Source organism: Acipenser ruthenus, chromosome 11, assembly GCF_902713425.1.
Source record: "Acipenser ruthenus chromosome 11, fAciRut3.2 maternal haplotype, whole genome shotgun sequence".
Lineage (NCBI taxonomy): Eukaryota > Metazoa > Chordata > Actinopteri > Acipenseriformes > Acipenseridae > Acipenser > Acipenser ruthenus.
This window is the reverse complement of record NC_081199.1, coordinates 26,242,748-26,268,058: the sequence shown is the minus strand read 5'-3', so window position 1 is coordinate 26,268,058 and position 25,311 is coordinate 26,242,748. Positions and strand designations below refer to the sequence as shown.

Genomic DNA, 25,311 nt, shown 5'->3' with positions numbered 1-25,311 from the left:
AATCCTGTGAAGGCCAGGTAAATCACAAAAAACAATTGCAACAGAAAGCTACCTGGTATAGTATTTGATGTTTCTTTTTTTTTTTTTTTAAATCAAGCATATATTTTGTGATCTAAAAAGTTCTCTAAGGGTATCCTAGACATTTCTATTCTAAAATTCAGAAAGTATTGGAACGGTGGCTAATAAAAAGAGAGATGTCTATATTAAGTGTTTTGAATTCCCCATATCTTGCATTTAAGTAATGCTTAACACCCCCCCTAGAGACACCTAAGTTAGTAAGAAAGGTATCCCAGCTTACAATATCCATAGCTTTTATATATCATAGATGGATCCAGCTCCGTTAAAAAAGTTCCTTTTAATATTGAAGAAGATAAATTAAATAATTATACAGATCGTAAATGTAACGTCCACACCCAGTCAACGACCAGGCGGTAATGGTCTCCAATTTGCTTAAGTAATTATTTTACAGTGTGGCCACAGAGATTGGATTTTGCATCTGACTTTCACTTTGTGACATAATTTAAAATCCTGAAAAAATACCTTATCCAGTGCCTTGAAATGTTGTAGTCCACTAATTCATGAATTGGCTGCAGACCACACAAGCACATTTGGGAATGGATGTGTCTGTAGTCTAGTTTAAGATCTTACATACAAACTACCCATTCATACCTGCTTTCATATGGGGTGGGAGCATCTTAGTAGCGAAGCTGGGGCTTGCAAATACAAAACAGTTACCAGGATAATGCTACGTTTTAAATGGGCCATATAGAAATGTACAGAAAAACAAAACCTATAGGGTTATATTGCTCGGATGTAAGCATGTTGCAAAATGAAAGACATCTTGTTGAATTCGTTTGGTTCTGGTTATTTTCAAGAAGAGTCCAAGTCATTAGCACTGGGATAGACCGGCATCTTCCCCTTGCAGCCTTTAACAGTACTGTCTCTTTTTTCCCTTGCAGATGCAGATGGCATGAGTGGAGGTGAGGACTCCATCAACCTAAACGACCCAGATGAGGGTTTCTCATCCGGGGCCTCCAACAGCAGCCAGCCCAGCGGGAGCAAGCCGGTCACCCCTTCCCAGAGAGGCAACGTAAAGAAGGGGGCAGCGGGGCGGGTGGCTAGAGAGAGGGAGAGGGAGCCACTGATGACCCCCCCTTCCAACTCCACCTCTGCCGAGCCTCAGCCAGCCCCTCACAGGCAGCCGCCACAACCCCCCTCCCCTCCCAGTGTCTCCTTGGAAGCCATCGAGCTGAGCCCCATGAAAAAGCAGCACCTCAGCTTGCCGGCCAGCCAGAGCCTGGTCAGGACTGCCAGCGCCACCTCCAGCAAGTCCTTTGACTTCATGAACGGCAATCGGGGAGAGGGGGCAGGCCCCGAGGCTGTCTCCAACCTGACAGCCAGCAGCGCTCACCACTTCTCCACCGTGAGCCTGCAGGAGGAGCGGCTGGGCGGCAGGGCTGGGGAGGGGAAGGATCTGCTGTCCCCAGGGGCCCCCCTGACCAAGCAGTCCCGCTCCCCCAGCTTCAATATGCAAATCATATCGCAGGTTTAGTGGGCGCCTTCCCCTTCCTGTACAACTTTCAATGTCCCCAAGCAGCAAACCGCATATGATGACTGCTTTTGATGTAACTGCTCAGCAGCAACATCTGGTCAACTAGAGAGACCAGCTCTTAGCTGTTGCATAACTCTGAACAAACAGTCATCTGGTGCGGGACTGCCGTTTCAGAGAAGGGGAGGGGAAGGGTTGAGATCATGGAACTGATGATGATGATGATGAAACGGGTGGCAATCTTTCATTGTAAATTAACATTATTGGAGACACCATCATGCTGAAGAACAACAAAGTAACCAGGTACTGTACTGAGCAGCCAGGTGACCCCTCCCCCCCCCCAATCTAGAATAGGTTTCCAGAAACCTTGTTCTGCCAAGAATGCACTTGGGAACGGGATTTCTTTTCTCCTCCTCCTCCTCGCTGTACTTTTCTGACCAAATGGTGCATTCATTCCATGTATATTTTGTGGACGAAAACAAAAAATCTACTGTTGTTACCCATTATGGAAAATGTAATTGTCGTGTGTCTGCCGTAATTCAATCCTGAGATTCATATAGTATATATTTTGTATTAAAACAGCAATAAGACGACCATTGAAGATTGCGTGATTCACTGTATTTGCCCTCATGCGGACTTGCTCATGCCTTCCTGTTTTTTTTTTTTCGATGGGGTGACGTGCAATCCGTTTGTTTGTTTGTTTGTTTGTTTGTTTTTTAATTGTTGTTTTTGATGTTGTTTCCGGCCAATCTGTCTTGTAAATCTGCATCCCCAAAGACAGTGCTGAGAATCTGAAAATCAAGACGAGGATCAAATCAGACAGAGAAACACTATTTTTTAGCTTCTCACTAAAGGCGTGATCTTTATTTTCTTTTCGTAATTTTTTATATATATATATATATATATATATATATATATATATATATATATATATATATATATATATATATATATATATATATAGAATTTTACCTGCCAGATTTTGTTTTATTATTATTCTTAATATTCTTCATTTTATGATCTAAAAAGAAAAATCAAAGAAAAGGGTCCGGAATTCAATCTGCTGGCCGTTAGATCCAGTTCTAGAAACTTGGAAGTACCAAGTACTAGACATGCAGAGTGGAGCAGCTGTACAACGTAAATGTGATCTGCAGTCAACCTGCCTTCTCCAATAGACGTGTGTGGTAGAAACAGGCAGGGACCAGCCTGGTACAGTGACTGTGGAAAGAATGTCCGTATCTAATATACAGTACTGGGTGTCTTCAGAAGTCTCAAAGCAGTGAGGTGCCTCAACTTGTCGCTGCTTGTCCCCTTTGGCAATGTGAACTGTAAGGGTTACTGTGGATGCCTGGTTTAATCCAGCTGTTAGAACGTGGCCTCCAGCATACTTCCTTTTCGTTGCCTGGACATTGCGCCCTTTGACAAAAGAGAAGGGGCTCTACACTGGCCCCTGCAGTGCATTTCAGATGATCTCCAATGGGGGAAGAAACAGAATTGAACTGGGATTCTGAAAAACAAGGCATCAGCACAGCGACGGATGGAAATACAACCTCCCATTTTAATCCTCCAGGGGGGATTTATTGACCCTCTTTTTAAAATCCATAATAGAGTAATAAATGTGACGACACTGTTGTGCAGGGGTACAGGTTATTTAGACCCTCCACTGTTTAGACTGTGTGCTGCTGGCTGTCTTCTTAGCTGCTGTGTATAAAAACGGGTGAAATTCCTCACTGCTCAAGAGCAGGCTGTTCACTTCACATGATACATAGGTATTATGTGTGTATATAGAGGGATATTAAGGAGTGGTGTAAGGAGTATGTACAAAGGGTTCTGTAGATCCTTATCATAGCCGATGTGTGTGTTTCATATGAAATGGACCGTGGCATTTTCTTTTAATTCCTTAATCTGAGCAGGTCTACTGAGGGTGAAAAAAAGACCCAACGACATGGTTAATTTAGTTTCATTGAGTGAGGGAGTCTGTAATTGAGTGACCGATTGTAAACATCCAAATTGTATGTGCTTTGGGTAATCGGTAGATTTCAGCAGCAATTAGTCTCATCGTTCACCCCTCCTCACGCTGTTCTGTTCTGTTCCCATAGTGTAATCCCCCTGAGGTTTGAAAGAATAAATTAAGGATGCACTCTGCTGTAAGCAAATTAAAAACCTCTTCAGCTGAAAATCCTGCAGAAAAGGAAACAGATTATAATTTTCACAGAGGTGGTCATGTTCATGAAAGTTTTTTTTTTTTTTTTTTTTCAGCAATCATCCAACATTGTTTAGCAACTTTCATTTACTTGACGACAAAGGGGTTTTAGCATTGTTTATCAAATACTCTGCAATAGTAAAAATTATATGAATGTATAGCCCAGAGTCCTGTATATTTTATATGTGAAATGAGGCCAATACAAATTAATGTTGATTTTCTAAAAGATTATCTATATTTTGGCAACCACAGTCCAATAAGCTGATGTTAATCTCTAGAAGTCTGGCATACAGCGACTTTAAATGCATTGTGAATGTACTGTGTTCTGTTTTGTTCAATATTCTGTTCACATGTTGCAATGGTTGAAAGGAATTTTGCTGTTTTTTTTATTTCTCTGCAGAAACCTGTATAACTTTCTCAAAAGGTTGAAAGTCGTTTAGAAAGCGGTGCTTTAGTATGAAAGGATCTGTTGTACCTGTCAAACCGGGGAGCTTGTCAAATAAATTGGTTTGCTAAAGGCTGGAAAGGTCGTTCCAGACTTTATTCTCTCTAATTTTTCCATTACAAGAAAAATCAACATCATGTGATTGGATATGAAGCGTTGGAAAGCAGCAGTCATTTTCCAGTCTTGTTTTTAATAGGCTTCTATATGTTTATCTTGGTGAAGGGTAGATTTGTGAAAGCTGTTCTAAAACTTGGCACGAATGTATTTGCTGACATGTACAATGAATTGTGTTGTCAGTAGAGTGATGTTTATTTTACAGTGTGCAGGAGACAGTAAAGATGTTGTCGGGTTGTTTTCATTTATATTACTAGATGCCTCTTCATGTGACTTGCAATAGTAGTAGCTGATCTGTACTGATTAGCAGTAATCTTGGGCTACCTCATGCTACCTTTTAAGGTAGTCCAAGATTAGTGCTAATAGAGGTCTATGAAACAAATGTCTGGAATTCAAACTGTATTGGTTATTTTAATATTTGAAGGTGTTTAAGCAATATGTACTGTGTGTAATGCCGCCTTAAACTTTATTCAGTGTAACAGATATTTGTAAGACGAACCTGAATGCATTGCAACATCAGGCACAATTGCAGCGAAAGGCAGGCTAGCATATTAAGTTTTCAACACTCTCCTTTCTGTAAAGAGATTTAATGCAGTTACTGAACCCCTTTTAAACATAGATGGCAGGTTTCATAGCCCTTGCACTCATATGGAAATACCTAATATTACCCTAGGTAAGGTAATCCAAGGCTATGCTAGCGCTAATCGGGGTCTGTGAAACCAGTCAATAAACTTTAAACTAGTTCTAGTTTTGAGTTAAAATCAAGCAAGCCAAGTTTCTTCATACAAGCTCATGTACTTCATTTTTCAATATAGGTTTCCTCTGTACAAGAGAGGCTGTGTCCACAGCACCCATTCTCTCCCTTTTGCAGTAGCTTCACAAGCCCTCATCCTGCTCCACTTAATTGCTTGCAGATAATGCTGCAGTAAAGATTTTCAGACCTTTAAATCATGTCCTATTAAAACACCCACAATAGGATTTTCATTTCATCCTCAATGATTTCCTTTAAAAGACATCCAGAGAATGTGATTTATTTTCCAGTCTATATCCATAGGTAATTGTACAGGATCTAAGTTGAATTAGTACTGTACAACATTGCATTAAATGGATTTGGTGTGCCCCTGGAATACATACTAGTAGTTGTTGTTTTTTTCTCATTGTTGCTGTAGTAGGAATGACGTTGAAGAGATGTGCATGGATTTCATAGGAGTTAATTAATGGTGAAACTATAACCACGAATGCAGATGAGTCCGGCTCATTTGCATTGTGGTTGAGAAGCTCTCTGGCAATGTGCAGGTTGCTGGTTCGTGCCCAGCCTCCTCTTTGTTAGTTGTTTGTCAAGCACATGATGACGTTGCTAAATAATAAGATGTAGAGCCAATGTTTTAAAATAACGTTTCCTTACATTCAGCATATCCACATTCTTACCCGCCCCTTGTCAGTTTGGGTTCGTTTTCTAGACTTCAAATTCACTTACTCAGGTGATGCCAGTTGTTCATCAACACCGATGAAGGCTTTAGCCAAAAAACGTTTGTCTACTTGAATCATTTTCTTTATCCTCAGGTTTTTTGATTAAGCTTGAAATTTGAAGTTGGGTGGACGAATTATCTCATTTCATCTCTGTTCACCAACCTTGTTACTTAAATTTGTTTCCGTCAAAACCTTTGCTATTGTACACTATTACTCCAAAAAACGAATTGTTTCATTTCTTGTCTTAATCTTTGTGCCATAGTTGCTGTAGTGTTAAAATGATTTATGTTTTAAATTGGACTGAACAAAACAACCAGACCCGGGCACTCATATTTAGTCTTCACAGGGTTTTACCAAATGTTCTATTGCAATCAGAGGTTCAAATACCGAAATCTGTTACATTGCAAATATACAATGTGTGGTTATGTTCTTGCAGAATGAATTTAGAAATAGAGGTCGAAAGCAAAGGCATTAGGGTTATGAATCCCAGATATGGAGTGTGTACAAAATAAATAGTGTGTATATGATATTAGAAACGGTTTGTGTAAGCTGGTCTATTACATATGCCTATGTAGTGATTGATCAAGCTAATCAGATCATTTGATTCAAAGAGAACTGTTTAGATCCATAAGGAAGTTATACACGATTTGCAGTCAAGAGAGCTGGTATAATGCTATCGATGGTTAGCATTTCTTAACCATTTATGTTATTGAGAATATCTGTGTTACACAGTATGTGTTATCTCTGAAGGCTTCTGTGTATATTTCAGGCCCCATATTGAGATTGTATGTCAGCAGACTGAGCCTAGTCAATTTTTAAGTACATTCCTTTGTAAAACTAAAGATGAAAATGCATGTGGACAGTGTGCGATTCCTTTATTGTTTCCTGTAGTCCTCCCACTAAGCACAACACTTAACTTTCAAGGGGGGTGGGCAAAGTAAACCCTCCATCCTCGTGCGCGGTGCATGGATTTTGAGACCGCAGAAGCACAGTATTACACAGCTGCTAGCTGATGTTCTAAAGGGAGTCTTGCTTAGGGAGATTCTTCCGTAGGTGGTAGAGATGGTGATGTTATTACATGTTAGTGAACACTCTCTCTACTGTTACTGCATTGTTATACAGTGAATTGTTGCATTTTTGTGTTGTAGGCAAGGAAATTGCCTGGACCCGTTTATGCATTATTCCACTGATCAGTTGGGGGAACGTTACCAAAGTCATTTGTTCGCCTGTCACTGTTTGGAGAAGACCTGTATTCAATCTTCTAAGCGTCACAGTTTGTAAACAAGGCTATAAATACTAAAAGAAACACAAATGAAATGACAGACATTTTGACTAAGTCTTTTTCAGTGTCATTTTTCAAAACGTCCGTCATTGAATTTTAGTTTCTGTGTCTCTAAAAATGAAGCACTGTTGAGTGTTTAATATAGATAAATAAATCCGTCACTTTCAACCAATCCTTTTGTTGTCGAGGCAGGGTGGGTGGAGAGTGAAATGACTTTGGTAGCATTCCCCATCTGATTGCAGATACAAATATCCAAACAATTGTAATTGTATTTAAAAATGACATTCCCAACAATGCACAGCACACGGGGAACAGTCGGCAGTGTTCACTAATGTTTTAATGTATGCTACCACCTTCTGGCAATCAGCAAAACTTTACAGAGGAGTTTTTTTTTTTTTGTTTTTTTTTAAACAATAGGTTGGTCAAATTGTTAATTTGTTGTACGCAAGTTACAGGTGTATCGTTGGAATGCTTTACTGTATTTACTAACATGGGATAAGAATCCTTGTATTGGGGGGGGGGGGGGGTAGTTATTTGCTGCTGTCAACTGACAATCAACTATTTGGCCAACTCTTCTCACATCTGCCAACACTACTGTTTAGTAGGAATTTAAATGTTTATATTGACTTTTTCCAAAATCTATGCAACAAATCAGGTGTCATTTTGTTATTTAAAAACATGCTCGCTGTGATCACTGGCTGTTATGTTTGTTATGGGAGTGTAACCAAGACTTTGAAAAATATTTTCTCAACCCTCTAGCAGCAACAACACTCTTGCACATCTCTGTTTTTTCTCTTTTCGTTTTCCTGACTGACATTCTAACGCCGGTGAAGACGACACTAAGGTTACTTCCAGTGTTACAGCAAAGGGAAAAACTAGATGTGGTCAGGTGGGATCTTATTAAATGTAACACAGGAAGTGAATTTGCTTCTAAAGTACTTTATCTGATTTAGTGGTGTGGCAAGATAAAAGTACTTCACCCAAGACACAAAAAAAAAAAAACAGAGATGTGTGACAATGTTATTTTATTGAATTTTTTTTAAATTATTTTTTTTAAGCCTTGAATCTGACACCTGGAAGAACAGATAGTGAGACATCATTCACCCACTCTGTTACTAAGGCAGTCCTCTGTCTGGGACTTGTCTGATTGACTCTCCCAAACTGTTTGGGACTCTTCATTTCCAGCACTGTACTTCTGTAGCAGTATTAGAAATGACCAACAAAACATTAAAGCATTGTTTTTCCACAGAAGTAAGGTATCTCTGCCCCTGCAAAGACGCACGGAATTGCTTTAAATGTACAGTATGTGGGACTAGTGCAAAGACTTTCTTGTGACGACAACGTTTATTGTGAAAATATATTAAATGACGCTGGGTATCCATTCAGGGGTCATTCGACTCATGCATGCAAGCCATTCTCTTTATAGCTGTTCTTGCCAATGAGTAAAGCTGTTGACATAATGACATAAAGATGTGAACCATCGTATCATTGATGTAAATATCGGTCTGAAATTAAAAAAAGGAATATTTTAAATCCTTGTAAATAAAGATGTAAAAAAACAAATGGAGATCAATCTGCAACGCAGAGAGAGAAATATCTATCTATAATATGTTGAATAAATATTGTGCTGTTTCTGGACAACTAACTGTGTCTTTTTTTTTTTTTTTAATGGTACTGTTTGGGTAACTAGAATGTTCAGTAATAGTTCAGTAGTTTCACAGAATTCTGTAATCCTGAAAAAAAATTGCCTAAACAATCACAGCTGTTATAGTAAGTAGCGGGGTTCCCAAAAATATTGCTTACACGTCCCCATGTGTTACTACAACTGTTTAAATAACGTACCTGTCACTTCATTGTTAACATCCTGACACTTTTTACACTTCTAACTTTAAAGTCTGTTTCAAAGCTCCTGTCCGCTCTAGTGCACTGATAGTGTAAGGATTATTGCCCACACTGTCAAACAGGTGACACAGCAATAACGATCCATGAAGTGCTTTTCCTGCAGTGATTTAGAGGACAGCTCTCAAACCCCAGTGCACTAGAGCTGACATTTTGAAAAGAGCTTGAAACAGACTGAGCAAAACAACAGTGTGTAATTAGAGTAGACCATTTGATTCAGTAATACAAAGAGGAGACGAGCTGTGTAAAGTACTGGAAGGCACCATCAAAGTTGGGGAGAATGATGAACATCTTATGAGGCCACATTTTTTGTTTTATGGCAGAATTACCTTGTAGGCTTGCCAGTTTGTTTACACTCCCTAGAAATATATTCAGATGCTGGCCTACAAGTCTCCTCCATCCTTGTTCCTGATATTTGCAGCAGCAGCAGGAGGGAATGAGCTGTATGGGGCACTACATTACTTAGGGACCACAGTGCCAGGTCTTAAGAGTTTTACCATCAGAATTATTGAACAAGAAACGGTATTGAAGCATAACCTCCCCCCCCCCCAATACATTAATTGCATTTTTTCAAAATTTAGGATCAATCACATTTGAACAGTCTGCAGGGCAACATAATGTATTTAAATTTGCAACTGATTTTTTATTTATTTTTTAAAATTTAGTAATCCCCTTTTTTTTATTATTATTATTTTCTCCCAGTTTGGCATATCCAGTTATTTTGGCCAATTGTGCGGCGCCACCTGGGAGCTCTCGTCTACGGTCGGCAATAGACTAGTCTGGACTCTAACCGGCCATCGTCTGACTGAGCTTATCTGGAGAATCTTCCTTGTTCTATTAAAATCCGTGGAGTTTTCAACTGTAGTAGCCCCAGCTACTCTACAAATAGACAGTTACAGAGTGCAATGAATACCCTCTTAGTGGCAAATGTGTTAATACTAGTATCGGCATAAGACACTCTCTTTAGTTGAATGGCAAGGCTTTGGTCGCTTTGATCCACATACTGTAGTTTGAGGCCCGCATCCAGCACTTGCCTTTCCTTTCAATTGAATGGGCTGAGATGCCAATTCATTACATGATTTCAATGGAATGACGTCATTTAAAAGTTACTTACTCTGCAGTCCCTGTCTAGTTTGTAGATGAGCCTGGATTGGATGGATACTTGCTGTCCTATTCAGGGTGCCATGTTTATTCTCATTTTATTGTCATACCATTACAAAGAACTGACTGTGGTGACCGCGACCTCTTCTACTTAACTGTCAAGGATGCTATCCAAACTATGCCATCTATAGTTTGACGAGGAATAGAACCTTATCTATATACCAGCAATATTTGGGTACCCCACATAGAGCTCCTCTCAAATAAATGAAAAGACAAAAGAATGGAAACTGGTTGTGCTCTTTTCAGCAAAATCTTTTATAGACAACAAAATAACAAAACTAAAATCAATAATTGCTGCAGTGCAATAGAACAAAAACACAATCTTAACCATATCTTGCACTAAAAATAATTGTTTACTTATTGTCCCCAGCAACACCTAGAGGAGAGATGGAGAAATGTCAATCCAATTAATAAATAATGTTGGGCTGCTCCACCCACCAGAGCCCAGAAGGGCAGTGTGGCAAAGTGGTTGATTGTGAACAGGTGCAGGAATAACACAGACAGAGATATGGAAAAGGGGTATTTTATTTTTATACTCCAGGTCTGGTGACCAAAACAATGATACCCAGCAATACGTAATGCACAGGGTTAAATAATAACGGGTTGCTGTCCCAAACAATAAACACAGGTATCTCTCCCACAATATACATACACGGTCACCAGTCCTGGGTGCGTGCTGTAGTGTTCGTGGTGGGTGATACAGTTTAATGAGTGACAATAGTGCAGTGCTGTTCCGGGTTTTATGCTGGCCCCTCGACAGCTCCGGAATGTGTTAGCCGTCTATAAAACACAAGTAACAATTATAGACAAGACAAACAAACACTCATGATATTTCATAAATGCTGCACGGGTCCTTCTGAGTTATGTTTTGTAACCAAAGCAAAAAAAACGATTACAATTCTCCGTCCCCCTTATATGCTGTCAGGCATGACCCCTTGGTAAACGAATGCAGCTGCCTTTACAATCAGCGGCTGCTACATGGTTTACCTTCCGGGTCAATACGTTCTTGCAACGGAGTCTCGCCTTCTTCCAGACTGACCGACTTTCCGATCCAGGGAAAGAACTGTCAGGCCAGCCCGTCCAAAGAACACGGTCCTCGCTGCTTCGCACCCTCACAGGTTGGGAGGGAGATTTACAACCAAGATTCATTATATTTCTTGTCACAGGCAGTCAAACACCACCTGTGATAAAATGAACAAAAAGAAACCACACGTGAATAATTAAGTAAAAATATTAAAGTGTACCTACAAAACAAATCACCACACCAGACTTAATAGTGCACAATTCAAAAGGAAAACACAATCCAGCACCCAACTTGACTGAACGTTCAATGCTCTGTAGTAGAGCAGAGCAGCCACAATAGCCACACACACACTAAAAGCTAGCTAAACGCCTCACGGTACTATTAAAACTATAAAGACAAATAAAACCATGCATATACACAAACTAAAACGAAGGGGAAAATAATTACAAAAGCAATGTGCAAGATATAAACACAGGGAAAGAATACTACCAGAAACAGTGGCTGGGGATGTCCCACTTCCTACAATAAATAAAAGAAAATTGGTTACGCTACACAACGCCACAACAAGTTTAACACAGAAATTACATTTAAAACACAGTTTACATTACCTCGGGAGAGTCCGGAATACTGACATCCAGAGTATGTCCGCCGACTCGCCCTGCAATATACCAATAAACAATACAATAAAACCTGAACACCAAAAGAGTACTGCATTTAACAAAGATTCAGGGGAAGCAAAACAATAGTGCAACCGGCTTACCTCGTCACAGGACATAGGATTCAGACCAGCGAAGCGGAACAGCGAGAGAATAATTTAATGCAATATCAAAACCTAATTAAAATATGTAAAAACAATAGCTTTTTTAAATGTTATATTTTACTGTTTATAATTAATTGTATTTATTATATAGAGTTGAACGTATTAAGTTAGTATTTAAGATTTACTGCAATTAGCTGTTTTCCTTATAAAATGCTAAATTATAATACAAATATTATGATCAAAATACAATTACATATGATCGTTTACTGAAATAATACCACTGCTATAAAATGGACAAAGTAACTTCTTAATGCAGTACGACTGCTTCCAAAACACGGCAGCGGTAATACTACAATACAATCAACTACAACTCCCATACTGCCAGGAGACCCTACTCTAACAATCAACATACAAGTCTAGTGCTTGGAACTCTGGGATTTTGAGTTCACAAATTCCCGGTTTTGATTGGCTAAATAAAAAGTATTTGCCTTTACCCTTTGCCCTTGTTTAAATATCAGCGGCTGGCGGGATTTTTTAATGTATGTAACGCATACAATATATTGACAATTTGTTAATATTAATGGAAATGTTCGAGTCTGTTATTTTATTTTATTTTTATAATATACAGTTCATTACAATTCCGTTGCGTTAAGACTCGTGAGGCGAAGCAGGTTTGTAATATTTAATTATTATTTTTTAAACTGATCTTATGGCAATATGGCCACCATCAGTGCAAGTTTGTAGATCTTTAGATCAGAATCGTTAGTGATGTTTCTTTCTTCAAATATAACACCTTTTACACGTATGCTTTTTTTAAAGTGCGTGTATATATATATATATATATATATATATATATATATATATATATATATATACATACATACAGTATATTGATCGTAAAAATGATCAGATGCTATTTGCTTGTCAAACATGCTACGTGGTGTATATTGTATCAACTATTAGTACATGTGTTTATTTTTCTTACGTTTTTTTCTGGGAATTTCACGAGACCCACCTTTCACGATCGGATCAACAGAGTTTCTGGTATTGGCACACAAAGGTCGTTACCCGTGTAAAAAACACGATTTCTTTGTGTTTCTCGTATAATGTGTTGCACAACAGTGTTAAACAAACAGCGTTGCATTGCTTTCCTGAGATATCAGACGCTAACCCTCTTTATTCCAACAGGAGTGTGTATATTACTACTATTGGCTCACAGAGTAGAGATGTCAAAGACGATTTTGTTGTCCAGAATACAAATAATTTTGATGAGTGTATACGGGACTGTAACCCACAGAAGGCTAAATAATAGGAATGAATGTGGTAAACAAATTTCAATAAGTATAGAATTCATATTTTAGTAATAAACTGTAGTTCTTTTGGGACCCTGCGGCTTTAATCGTATTAGTCATTTTATTACCCCTAAACTCTGAAGCAAAGCACACCGCTTCAACGTTGTTGTTTTTTTTTTTTTAATATATATTGTGAACAATTTCGTATACTTGATTAAACGACTGCACAAATTAATCATTTCAATAAACTTTCAGTAAATCGCACAACTCCACAGAGCAATACACAAATAAACATTTAAATATCAGTTGAAATACAAAAGCAAAGCAGATTTGTACTTCTGCAATTGATCAAAACTTGACCTGTGTAACATCAGAAAATGATTTTGAAGTGCTGTGATTGATTACTGTACACATCACTACAAACAAGACAAACTAGTTCTCCCACAACATCGTTTATGTTTACATTTTAGATAACCCAATTTGTTGCTCATCAGGTAAATTGTGAAAAATAACTAAATGCTGTTTATCAAGTCATTGGAAATCGGGCCCATTGTGTATTTTTATTTAACATAAGTGTCTCCTCTTTTCACAGTAAGTAATGAGTTCACAGAAACAGCCAAAAGAGGGCCGGGTGTTGGAGGTTCGCTTTGTTGGAGATGAAGAGGTTTTGCAACACATTGTGGATAAACAAGAAGGTGCAGTACTGACCCTAGCTAAACACTGTCAATGTCACACTGTCATTTAAACTGAGTTGCATGTCGTGTGAGTGTTCCAGTAAATGCAGCACAAAACTAAATTAGAAAACTGTACATGCTTGTTTTGCACGCCAGGCGTTAAGGGAAAGAATGCCGTTCAGATTTTGGTATCCCTCAAGACTCCTCGGAAGAGTGAGCCCGAGGACTCTGAGGATGAAGACCATGAGGTTTGCAATGAACAGGACTATGTGGAGGCGCTGGGGACAGCAGCTCAAGGTAACTGACTTCATATGGAATAGAGCAACGCTGATGTAGTTGCAGGGGGACGAAAGCCATTACAATCTACTGCTCCCAATGTGTGCTTTTGTACCCCCTGATCAATTTGTATATGTGAATGTCTTTTTATTTAGTTTATAGATCGTATGAGAAATATACATATGTGCCCAAAAAACTTTGAAGACCAATGTGCTGCCACTGGGGGCGCTAGTGGGCTGGGCTGCAGCACACTCAGAAGTGACCCCAGTGGGTAGGGGGGGGATCAATTTATTTATATGAATACTGCTGTTAGAATCTAGTAAGTCAAACTATAACTAGCTATGTACATTCATCTGTGTACAAAGCAAAGTCCGTGCCAAGGGGACTTCCATCCTGTGTACATTGGTGTTTGTGAGTGTTTAAGTTGAGAAGCTGTGAGCTAAGGTGAGAATGGGTTCTGTCCTGTGTACTTTGGTGTTTGTGAGTGTTTAAGATGAGAAGCTGTGGTAAGAATGAGTTCTGATTATTTGTTTCATTCATTTGGTGGTTGTTCCTGAAGATGCCAGCTGTGGATCAGGGGGAGGGGATGTGTTCACATTCCAAGCTGTGAAGAGATCAAACAGGATGGCTCAGCTGGGTAAATTCTGCATGCTTTCAGGCAGGGACGGTGATTTTTGCCACCCTAGGCAAGCAATTGTGCCGTCCTCCCTTTTTACTTTTTTTTTTTTTTTAAATGTTGTATATATCAACGTATAAACAAATTCATGTACACCACATATATATATATATATATATATATATATATATATATAATATATATATATATATATATATATATATATATATACACACAGTACTGTGCAAAAGTTTTAGGCAGGTGTGAAAAAATGCTGTAAAGTAAGAATGCTTTCAAAAATAGACATGTTAATAGTTTATATTTATCAATTAACAAAATGCAAAGTGAGTGAACAGAAGAAAAATCTACATCAAATCAATATTTGGTGTGACCACCCTTTGCCTTCAAAACAGCACCAATTCTTCTAGGTACACTTGCACACAGTTTTTGAAGGAACTCGGCAGGTAGGTTGGCCCAAACATCTTGGAGAACTAACCACAGTTCTTCTGTGGATTTAGGCAGCCTCAGTTGCTTCTCTCTCTTCATGTAATCCCAGACAGACTCGATGATGTTGAGATCAGGGCTCTGTGGGGGCCATACCATCACTTCCAGGACTCCTTGTTGTTCTTTACGCTGAAGATAGTTCTTAATGACTTTCTCTGTATGTTTGGGGTTGTTGTCATGCTGCAGAATAAATTTGGGGCCAATCAGATGCCTCCCTGATGGTATTGCATGATGGATAAGTATCTGCCTGTACTTCTCAGCATTGAGGAGACCATTAATTCTGACCAATCCCCAACTCCATTTGCAGAAATGCAGCCCCAAACTTGCAAGGAACCTCCACCATGCTTCACTGTTGCCTGCAGACACTCATTCGTGTACCGCTCTCCAGCCCTTCGGCGAACAAACTGCCTTCTGCTACAGCCAAATATTTCAAATTTTGACTCATCAGTCCAGAGCACCTGCTGCCATTTTTCTGCACCCCAGTTCCTGTGTTTTCGTGCATAGTTGAGTCGCTTGGCCTTGTTTCCACGTCGGAGGTATGGCTTTTTGGCCGCAAGTCTTCCATGAAGGCCACTTCTGACCAGACTTCTCCGGACAGTAGATGGGTGTACCAGGGTCCCACTGTTTTCTGCCAATTCTGAGCTGATGGCACTGCTGGACATCTTCCGATTGCGAAGGGAACTAAACATGATGTGTCTTTCATCTGCTGCAGTAAGTTTCCTTGGCCGACCACTGCGTCTACGGTCCTCAACGTTGCCCATTTCTTTGTGCTTCTTCAAAAGAGCTTGGACAGCAAATCTGGAAACCCCTGTCTGCCTTAAAATTTCTGCCTGGGAGAGACCTTGCTGATGCAGTATAACTACCTTGTGTCTTGTTGCTGTGCTCAGTCTTGCCATGGTGTATGACTTTTGACAGTAAACTGTCTTCAGCAACCTCATCTTGTTAGCTGAGTTTGGCTGTTCCTCACCCAGTTTTATTCCTCCTACACAGCTGTTGCTGTTTCAGTTAATGATTGTGTTTCAACCTACATATTGAATTGATGATCATTAGCACCTGTTTGGTATAATTGTTTAATCATACACCTGACTATATGCCTACAAAATCCCTGACTTTGCGCAAGTGTACCTAGAAGAATTGATGCTGTTTTGAAGGCAAAGGGTGGTCACACCAAATATGGATTTGATTTAGATTTTTCTTCTGTTCACTCACTTTGCATTTAGTTAATTGATAAATATAATCTATTAACATGTCTATTTTTGAAAGCATTCTTACTTTACAGCATTTTTTCACACCTGCCTAAAACTTTTGCACAGTACTGTGTGTGTGTATGTGTATATATATATATATATATATATATATATATCTATATATATATATATATATATATATCTATATATATATATATATTAAACAGTCACAAAACTATATACAACTATATAGCCTATGCAATCATCACTCTGGTTACAAACGGTAGTGACATCTACTGTCAGCTCTACAATGACAATATTCATGATCAATGGATTCTACCACCATGCATGAGCTTAGAGTTATAAGTAACAATTGATACAGGCAGTGGTGTATATAGAATGTCACAGGCCCCATAACTATAATATTGAGTAAATACGTGCACCTACCAAGCCTTAGTTAAAACGCCTGTCTTCTGCATTTCATGGTGGCGAAGTTGTCCACAATCTTGACCGTGTTCAATTTTCTTGCATGTTCTTGTTCTATGCTCATTCTGAATGTTATCCTTATCCTTTACATCGCATTTGACATAGCATTAATAAGCCCTCCCACTTTATTAACTAACCCCGTTTCCTATCCAGTCATTCACTCTGACACCCACATTAAAACATATAACAGTCAGTTAACAACAATTACAAATAGACACTTAAATAACAAAGTATCACTAATCTCTGTTAAATGTAGTTAAGATCTTAATTGATATCAAGATATGTAAAACGGCTCATAACGAGGTATAAGATAGAAAAACCATAACTGTGGGTAAGAACGGGAGACACTGACCTCTAGTGGTTGTTTTCTTTTTCAATTCTCAATATGATTTTCTACTACAGTAAATTCTGTCTAATCCCGCATCACTTGGGATTGGAAAATCGTGCCAGATTCTAGTAAGCATTGACTTTTCTGTACCCACTGGACATCGATTACAATCTTCATATGACTTGGTGTCAGACTGCACTGTCAGATTTCCATTGATTTTTAGGCTGACAAGATTTACAAATAATGTCAATTTTCAGATTCGACAGGTTCACACACTATTAGTTCCATTTAGTTTCATTCAGCACCCAAAATGATAACGAATTATACAAGCCTGTTTGTGAAGGGGCCGGATTTAGACCCATTTTTAAAAAAAATATTTTTAAAAAGCAGTACTTCTACGCATTTTAATTCATGGTTGCATAATTTGTGACAGCACCTTTCTCTGTTTTCTTGTTTTACAGCCTCAGAATTAGCCAGAACCCCAGGAAAGAGTGTTAAATTCACCACAGCCGATTCACCCCCTGAAGAAGTCACCAGTCCAACCAGAGCAAGCAAAAGTATGTGTTGATGAGACATCAACCCAGGGTGTGCTTTCATACATGTGGTATAGCTGTCTGCTTTATTAACTGTACTGTCATTCATTTGCAGGACAATCAACCCAATACAAGACCCCCTCAAAGGTGAGCAGAGATTTGACCAGTGTAGCTCATAAGAAACATACGTTTACTTGACTTGCCTTCTTTTAAATTTTACCTTAGAATTGTGATTGAGTTTTAAAGCCATGGAAGAGGTTTTTCAAATGAAAGCCATTAATGCAGATTCACAGATGTTTTGCTTTGATATGTCTTATATTTTTCTGTTTGTTTTCAGGGTAAAAAGAATCAGTTTGTGTCAACCACACCACACAGGCTGAGAAAAAGATTATCCGGTATGTTTATTTACATTTTACTAGTGCTGGCACAAACATTGCTATTTTATTTATTTGTTTATGTATTTCTTTTTTTGTGTTTCGAATATTCTTTCAAAATTAAGGAATATTCAAATGTTCGTTCATTAACGGGAGAACAAAATAATAATTTGTACCATATTAGAGAGAAAAAAATACTTGGGAGGAACATAAAAGCAGTTCCCCACTAAATTAGAGAAAGCAGTCTTCTGTACAGTAGAATGTATGTTGTTTGTTTCAGATGTCATTTTTGCAGTGGTTTCCTTTGTGTAATATAAATTCATTTTATACCAACACGTTTCAAGCAGTGTGTATCCCAGGCATCCTTTTTTTCCTCATTAGTCTTGAGTTTTTTCTGAAATATAATATGTTCATATATTTTAATGTAAGTGGGTGACAAAATGCTAAATATTTTTTTTTGTATTAGTCATTCGTACTTAAGTGGTTTTTCAAAACCCTTTTATAAGAGTGTAAAATTCTTATTCAGTATAAAGTCTAGCTGCTTATCTTTCTGTAACTCTTAATCCTCCTCTATATGTGTATCAGTTTAAAAATCATTTTACTTAATGTTTTGCGGGAGACTCCACAATTCCATAACATGAGCATGTGTTGTTTGTATGTTGGGGGCAGGGTTTTGTGTTGTAGCTTGCAGGTGTTTAATGTGTTGTTCTCTAGCTCCTAATCTGAGGTCGGACAGCGACAGCGACTTCTCTCCTTCCAACTCTGAGGAGGAGCTAGAGGCTGAGGAGGAGGCCTCCAAGCTAGTCCCAGAGTCCAAGCCTGCGAGCAAGGCACCAGCTGCAGGGCTCTACAAGACCCCAGTCAAGAAAGCCAAGAAGGTTCCAGAAGTACGTTCTGAGGGCTTGGGTCGGGAGCATTAGTTTGGGTTGAACAGAAAATGTTAAAGTAAATGAACTGGCCCTGTGCTGGCTTGAAAATTCAAATTAGTGGAAAACTCAGTTGACAATATCCCCTTCATAGAATATTCGTTTGTTCTGTAGCATTGTACTTGAAACTTGTATAGGCAACTTATGAACACTGGTTCAATTGGTGAACAAGAAGGTGGTATTTGTGTCCTGTATGGATAATCCAGGTGATTTGTGTCTGTTAAAACAGGACACACAACAATAACACAATCAACTTGGTTTCCGTGGAGATCATCTTCAAATCTCTTCTGTCTTTAATTGTTAAAGCCTGGTTGCTTAGGCAAGTACATTGCTACGGAAAATACTTGTACCAGAAATGTAGGCCTGTCTTTACCGGCCTGGCCCACCCCTCTGTGTTGCACTCTTTATTTAAATATGCATTTCCAAAATCTCTAGCACTATGTGGATGTCATAATGATGACACTACTGATAAATGTGTCTTTTTATTTAGCCCAGCCTGGTAGAGGAGTATTTTGAAGCGCACAGCAGTTCAAAGGTGTTGACCTCAGACAGAACTCTCCAGAAACTGCAAACCCCACAACTGGACCAGGTCTGTGATCCTTGCATATCCTTGTTCTGCTCTCGCTAGCTCAGCAGCTAACAAGAAGTCATTCTAAAAGAACAAATTCAACACCACTATCAGTTTATGCTTTTCTTTCTTTTTTTTTCTTCCTGGACAATTGATTTAATTTTGTTTGTTTGTTTCTCGGTAGGATACGCTATGCAGGCTGCTTGATGGCACTTCTACTGCGTTTTCTGCAGAACTTAAACAGTTAAACAAGGAACATGAGAGGCTGTTTCACAAGTGGATGCTGCAGTTACAGTAAGTAGTACGGAATCGGTCAAATTCATCCTTAAAAACCATGCATTGTGCAGGATTAGTCACTGTTGAGTGTCCTGAACACACTACAATAAATGCCTCTGTCCTTGGTGCTGAAGTAGTGGCTTGGGTAAGCCTACAGTCCTGGCCTAGCCTGACACTCATTCAAGCTGTAATAATGAATACATTATGTATTCCGTAATTTTAATTGTGGGGTGTGTGCATGTCTTTATCTAAGTCTATTGTCATATCATCTATTTTTAGGGACGTGTGACAAGATTGGCTTTCTGTTGTTCTGTGATTATGGATTCATTAGCTGGTTAGTCATACTTCGGGTTTGAAATTTGCATGCAGTCCTGGGTTTCGGGACTTCCCTTGTTTAGATATATTTTGAAATGACCAGGTTCCAGGAGTTTGAACCATCAGACCCCTGGTAAATCTGCTCTGAACTGACCGCGCTTATCACAGCATGATTGCTACTTGCAGCTATAAGGGAGGAGCAATTGACGTCTCATCAAACCCCTGGGTCCTGATCAGGACTGCATGGCTAGTCTGAGTTTCAAGCCATGCTAACTGAGCCTTAGTACAGAAAATACTACATTTTGAACTTCACCTAAATCCCCTATTCAGAAAGACTTTACTAGAATGAACTTGAATTGTGATTGTTGGGTGTCCAAAGTATTCTTCTTGTCTTTCCTTGATGAAAAACCCTAATGTAATTCCTTTTCTTTTGAAAAGATTGGGCTTCAATATAGTGCTGTTCGGCCTGGGCTCTAAGAGGACCTTGCTGGAGAAGTTCCGCACCAGCATGCTCTTGGGTTCCATTCATGTGGTCATCAACGGCTTTTTCCCCAGCATCACCATCAGATCGGTACGACCCGTCACGGGTGTGTCTTTTGTTTTCTCTATTCTCATTAAACAGTTATCCTATCTGTATTCACGTAACTAGTGGTAAAATATAAACTACAAGCTGTCCATGTGCTAAACATGTGTTACTGTGTAATTTTATGTACATTAGTATAGCTGCATGGACCCCTCATTCAGAATGAGCACTCAACAGCAACCCCCCTGTGTCTCAGCACCTGATTGCTGTGAGGAGCTCACTCTGCAGTGTCGTGCTGTTTGTGCAGCTCCGTGTGTTACTAAGAAAAGCTGTAGAAGGGTACCTGTAAAAGACCAGAGATGTAACAAGGGTAGTGGTCCTCACTTATGTATTATAACACATTTCTTTTTGGCCTTGCAGATTTTGAATTCAATCACGGAAGAAGTTTTGGAGCATGAAGGACATTTCCGTAACCCATTGGATCAGATGGACTTCATTGTTAAAACACTGAAGGAAGGTAAGAACAGGCTACCCCAATAGTTAACTGTACTGTAGGGGTATAGGTAAGAACTGGCAGACTGGGAGGCTCTTGTGTTTCTGTGTGCCTGTCTGCATCGCGTATAACCTGAAGGATTTGCCTCTAGTTAAGGTCATTATGTTAAAAATGTGTGTCTGGAAATTGAGTCGTCTTGGCATTATAGTCCATACAAAAGTATTTATAAAAAGGTAATTAATGAATGATTAGGAAAGCAATCCATTTATTTAACTTCCACGTTCAAAGAAAGGGTCACTTTTTGACTGCTGACACCATTGCTCCGCTCTCTGCTTTGATTGGTCACTAATTTCATACAAATCAGAGTTTCTTTCGCATGAAGAAAACATGTATATTTTGGACACGACAGAATCAATTTCCTAAACGCTTTTTCTCGGAATACATGTTTTAAAAGAGGGTGGATAGTAAGAGACATTGCTGTGTGTTTTGGCAAAGCTGCAGTCATGGGTATAGCATTTAAAAATAAAAAGAAGGAAGGAAATGGGGACTTTTTTTTTTCCTGTGACGTTTCAAGTTTTGCTTTTAATGTCACATGCAGCTCCTGGCAAAACCATGAATGACTGCTTTGCAATGAGAGTGAAGCCAAGGCCAACCTTAAGAGCTTTCAAAGTGCAGCACATTGCAGAGCAGGGTCCTACTTTCGTGTATGTCCTGGTCCTGATTTCTAAATGATGTTATTTTGCAGGGATGGAAATAAGACTCCCATTGCATAGTTCCTGGTTTAACTAATAAGACACACCTGAGTTTGTTACCTGTACAGTGTGGCTAATTAAGCTTGTATTAAAACCTGGAATGGGTGAAACTGTTATGCAATAGGGGTCTTATTTCCATCCCTGTTTTTGTCTTCTTTCCATAAGATGCAGATGAATATACAGTGTGATAACTGACTTTATAAAGTTTAAAAACTGTCTGAAACAACATTTGTTTTTTTAATAACAGATCCAGATCTTCAGCTCTTCCTGCTGATCCACAATATCGACGGGCAGATGCTGCGAGGAGATAAAACCCAACAGATACTGGGACAGCTGGCTGCGATCCCAAACCTTCACCTCATAGCCTCCATTGACCACATCAACGCACCTCTCTGTCAGTAACATGCTGCCTTTTAACTACAAGTACCCAGCTTAATCTGTCGGGATACTTTTTCAGTTCAGTCTGCATATTAGTTTGTCAGTTTATGCTACTCTGTAAATTAGAAGGACCATTTTATGACCATTCTACACATTTATGGGGCTTATAATTTTTCTTCCTGTCGCATTGTACGCTACGAATATTTTAGTTTGACAGTTTCGGTTTTAAAACGTCTTTAGATCAACTGTGGCCAGTTTTGAGTTAAATGTGGTTTCTGTCATTTTATTTATTCATCTTTTAACTTTCAAGACCACGGCGTAACATGTAATAGTATTAAAATGAACGAGAAGTCTGTCTGCCAATGAGAAATGAAATAATTTTGTTATATAACCGTTGAGTAAAATAGATTCCTGGTTCAAATAAATCACAAGTGAAATTTAAATGAGGTGTCAATGCAGCGGTCAGTGGCACAATTGACCTAGAGGCTAATCTGCTCCGTTAATACCACTGCTCTGATACACACAAAGTACAGCTGATTTGGGTTTTTGTTTGTTTTTACAAAGCATGGGACCAGTTCAAGATGAGCCAGTTTAACTGGCTGTGGTACGAGACCACCACGTACCAGCCGTACATCGAGGAGACTTCGTATGAGAACTCGCTACTCGTCAAGCAGTCTGGAGCCCTGGCGCTCAGCTCGCTGACACACGTCATGCGCAGTCTGACTCCTAACGCAAGGTAACACATTCCCTCTGCAAGACTGAGCTACAGCAGGAAGATAAACCGGGGAGGTTATGTGATTCTGTAGTAACTTCGTACACTGATGGCTAGTTTCACAGACCCCGATTCTCTTGGACTTACTAATGTTATTTTAGGTAAAGTATTCCAAGACTAATCAGGGTCTGTGAAACCAGTGTTGTAAACTAATTGTAAAGTATAAAAATGATATTCAAGGAATAAGAAAGAACTCCTATGCTAATTGCGTGTGCTCAACAGTTATCCACATTTTACTAGAGCTTTTAAAACTCTGCTAATAGTACCAGCAGAACTAGTTGAGGGTAGCTTCATTGCCTTGGCTTGTGCTAGGATTAACAAGAGGATTATTCTAAATACATACACTGTTTTTTAATTAATTTTAGGGGAATATTCAGACTGCTGGCAGAATTTCAGCTTGAAAACAAGGATAATCCTTCTTATACAGGTAAGATATCAAATCGGAAACTGTTTTCTGATTGAAATAAAAAGCATTGCTAAGAATTTAGCAGTCCATTTTTATATATATACTGTATATATGAGAATTCGACATGATGTACCGTATGTACTCAAAGATTACACGTTTTTCATCTTATTTTTTCTTTGTTTATGGGGTTAAGGGTTATCTTTCCAAGACTTTTACCAGCGCTGTCGTGAGGCTTTCCTGGTGAACAGTGACATCACCCTGAGGACCCAGCTGACAGAGTTCAGGGACCACAAGCTCATCAGGACCAAGAAGGTGAGAGGAAGAGCACTGTAGCAGGGAGGGGAGATCGGCTCAAAGTGCATGGATAATACAATTCGTTTTGTTGTTTGTTTTTCCTGTAGGGTGCAGATGGTGTTGAGTATCTGATCATACCCATTGAGACTGGAACTCTCTCGGATTTCCTGGAAAAGGAAGATAAAGAATAAAGGAACGCTGGTGGCCAGTGCTACCTATCCTAGTATCAGTGTGCTCAACCCGTTTTAAACTTAGTGCAGCTATCCAAAGCACAAGGCTAGTAAATAGTATCAAACCTTGACAGAAGGTGTAACTAGCACTTGCTATGAACTATGACAGTTATTCAACTGCAACAAATTAGTAGGGTACTTTATGTATCTGTTTATGTATGCATGCATGCATGCATGCATCCATCCATCCAGTGAGGTGTGTTTTCAGAGGTCCTGTTTGAAAGAATATTGCAAACTGGCCCCAGTGTGTTTCTTTGCACTGCGTTATACAACATGATGTATTGCAGCATTAAGTTGGTGGTTGTTTTACCATTCAGTAACATGATGCCTTAGCAAACCAGTACTTAACAATTCAGACTTGATTTTAATTCTAATGAATGAGTTCACTGTAGCTAACTTATATTAGTAGCTTTTGCAGATGTACTCTCCATCTTGCAAGCATTGTACAATGTATTTTGATAGCACTTAAAGTTCTAGTACTGTAGTAATAGTTTTCAATAGTAGAGCAATACCCCCCACCTCCAATCTGGCGAATGTATTTGTGTGTACATTTTGTATTTGTAAAAACACAAATAAATAAAAGCATTGAATATGTATTTTTATTCATTTTCCCATTCAAGTGTGAATAACAGTTGAAATGTAACAGTTAACTCACAACAATTAAATAAAAAAGATATACAGTAAAAATTGCTGATAGATGAAGCTCAAATATACATACCAGGTGCACAATATACTGTACAGAACAAAGTCAGATCAAATCTTTTTTTAATTTTCTTTTTATTAAACTCTGTTGTACTAATATATAATAAAACATAGTATCATTCATAAATGAAAAACATTTGCACATAATGTAGTTTATTTAGTGTGTTACCATTTAACATCCATATTCAAGGAAAAATATATATTTGTAAATTACATGCAGGGCCTTTACTCTAAATTAAATTATCACCTCCATTAATACTGTGTGATTTTAAGATGTACTTGACTTTTTTTTTAACAAACTGGATGCACTAATAATAAAATATTTATATAAATCCAAAATATATTCTGTCTTCAACCTTGTAACCAATCAACCAATTCAGACTTTTATCAATTAATAAAATTACGAGTGTTTTACTGAAAATGCATTTTAATCTTGTGTTCTCTTATAACACATTGTAAATGTATTGTATAATAATAAAGTTAAACAAACATTGTGTTC

At 38.7% G+C, this 25,311-nt stretch overlaps 2 protein-coding genes and 1 long non-coding RNA gene across 7 annotated transcripts in view; 2 read left to right on the top strand and 1 right to left on the bottom strand.

Moving 5' to 3' along the window:
* LOC117426930 (hyccin 2-like) overlaps positions 1-2,142 on the top strand; it is a 72,781-nt gene extending 70,639 nt beyond the window's left edge. For all 4 annotated transcript variants that reach the window (XM_059033521.1, XM_059033520.1, XM_034045177.3 and 1 more), the window contains one exon: positions 960-2,142. In XM_059033521.1, coding sequence (XP_058889504.1) covers positions 960-1,552 — 593 coding nt within the window. In that variant the 3' untranslated portion in view covers positions 1,553-2,142. The remainder of the gene's footprint in view (positions 1-959) is intronic.
* An 8,488-nt stretch (positions 2,143-10,630) lies between these two features.
* LOC117426477 (uncharacterized) lies at positions 10,631-12,276 on the bottom strand. The gene is made up of 4 exons (XR_004548121.3): positions 11,908-12,276; positions 11,756-11,805; positions 11,637-11,666; positions 10,631-11,304 (listed from the first exon to the last, which is right to left on the bottom strand). It is a non-coding gene; the product is annotated as an uncharacterized LOC117426477 (long non-coding RNA).
* Positions 12,277-12,352: 76 nt separating this feature from the next.
* LOC117426475 (origin recognition complex subunit 2-like) lies at positions 12,353-25,104 on the top strand. 2 transcript variants are annotated; one of them, XM_034044068.3, is made up of 17 exons: positions 12,359-12,578; positions 13,792-13,894; positions 14,030-14,170; positions 14,709-14,786; positions 17,732-17,827; positions 17,919-17,950; positions 18,141-18,198; positions 18,892-19,064; positions 19,594-19,692; positions 19,856-19,965; positions 20,701-20,833; positions 21,206-21,302; positions 22,278-22,424; positions 22,973-23,144; positions 23,546-23,607; positions 23,780-23,898; positions 23,988-25,104. In XM_034044068.3, the coding sequence occupies exons 2-17, from the start codon at positions 13,798-13,800 to the stop codon at positions 24,069-24,071; spliced, it is 1,698 nt and encodes a 565-aa protein (XP_033899959.2). In that variant the 5' UTR covers positions 12,359-12,578; positions 13,792-13,797; the 3' UTR covers positions 24,072-25,104. The 2 variants fall into 2 exon arrangements, with proteins under 2 accessions (XP_033899961.2, XP_033899959.2); XM_034044070.3 differs by lacking the exon at positions 14,709-14,786 and having other exon boundaries at positions 12,353-12,578.
* The last annotated feature ends 207 nt before the right edge of the window (positions 25,105-25,311 follow it).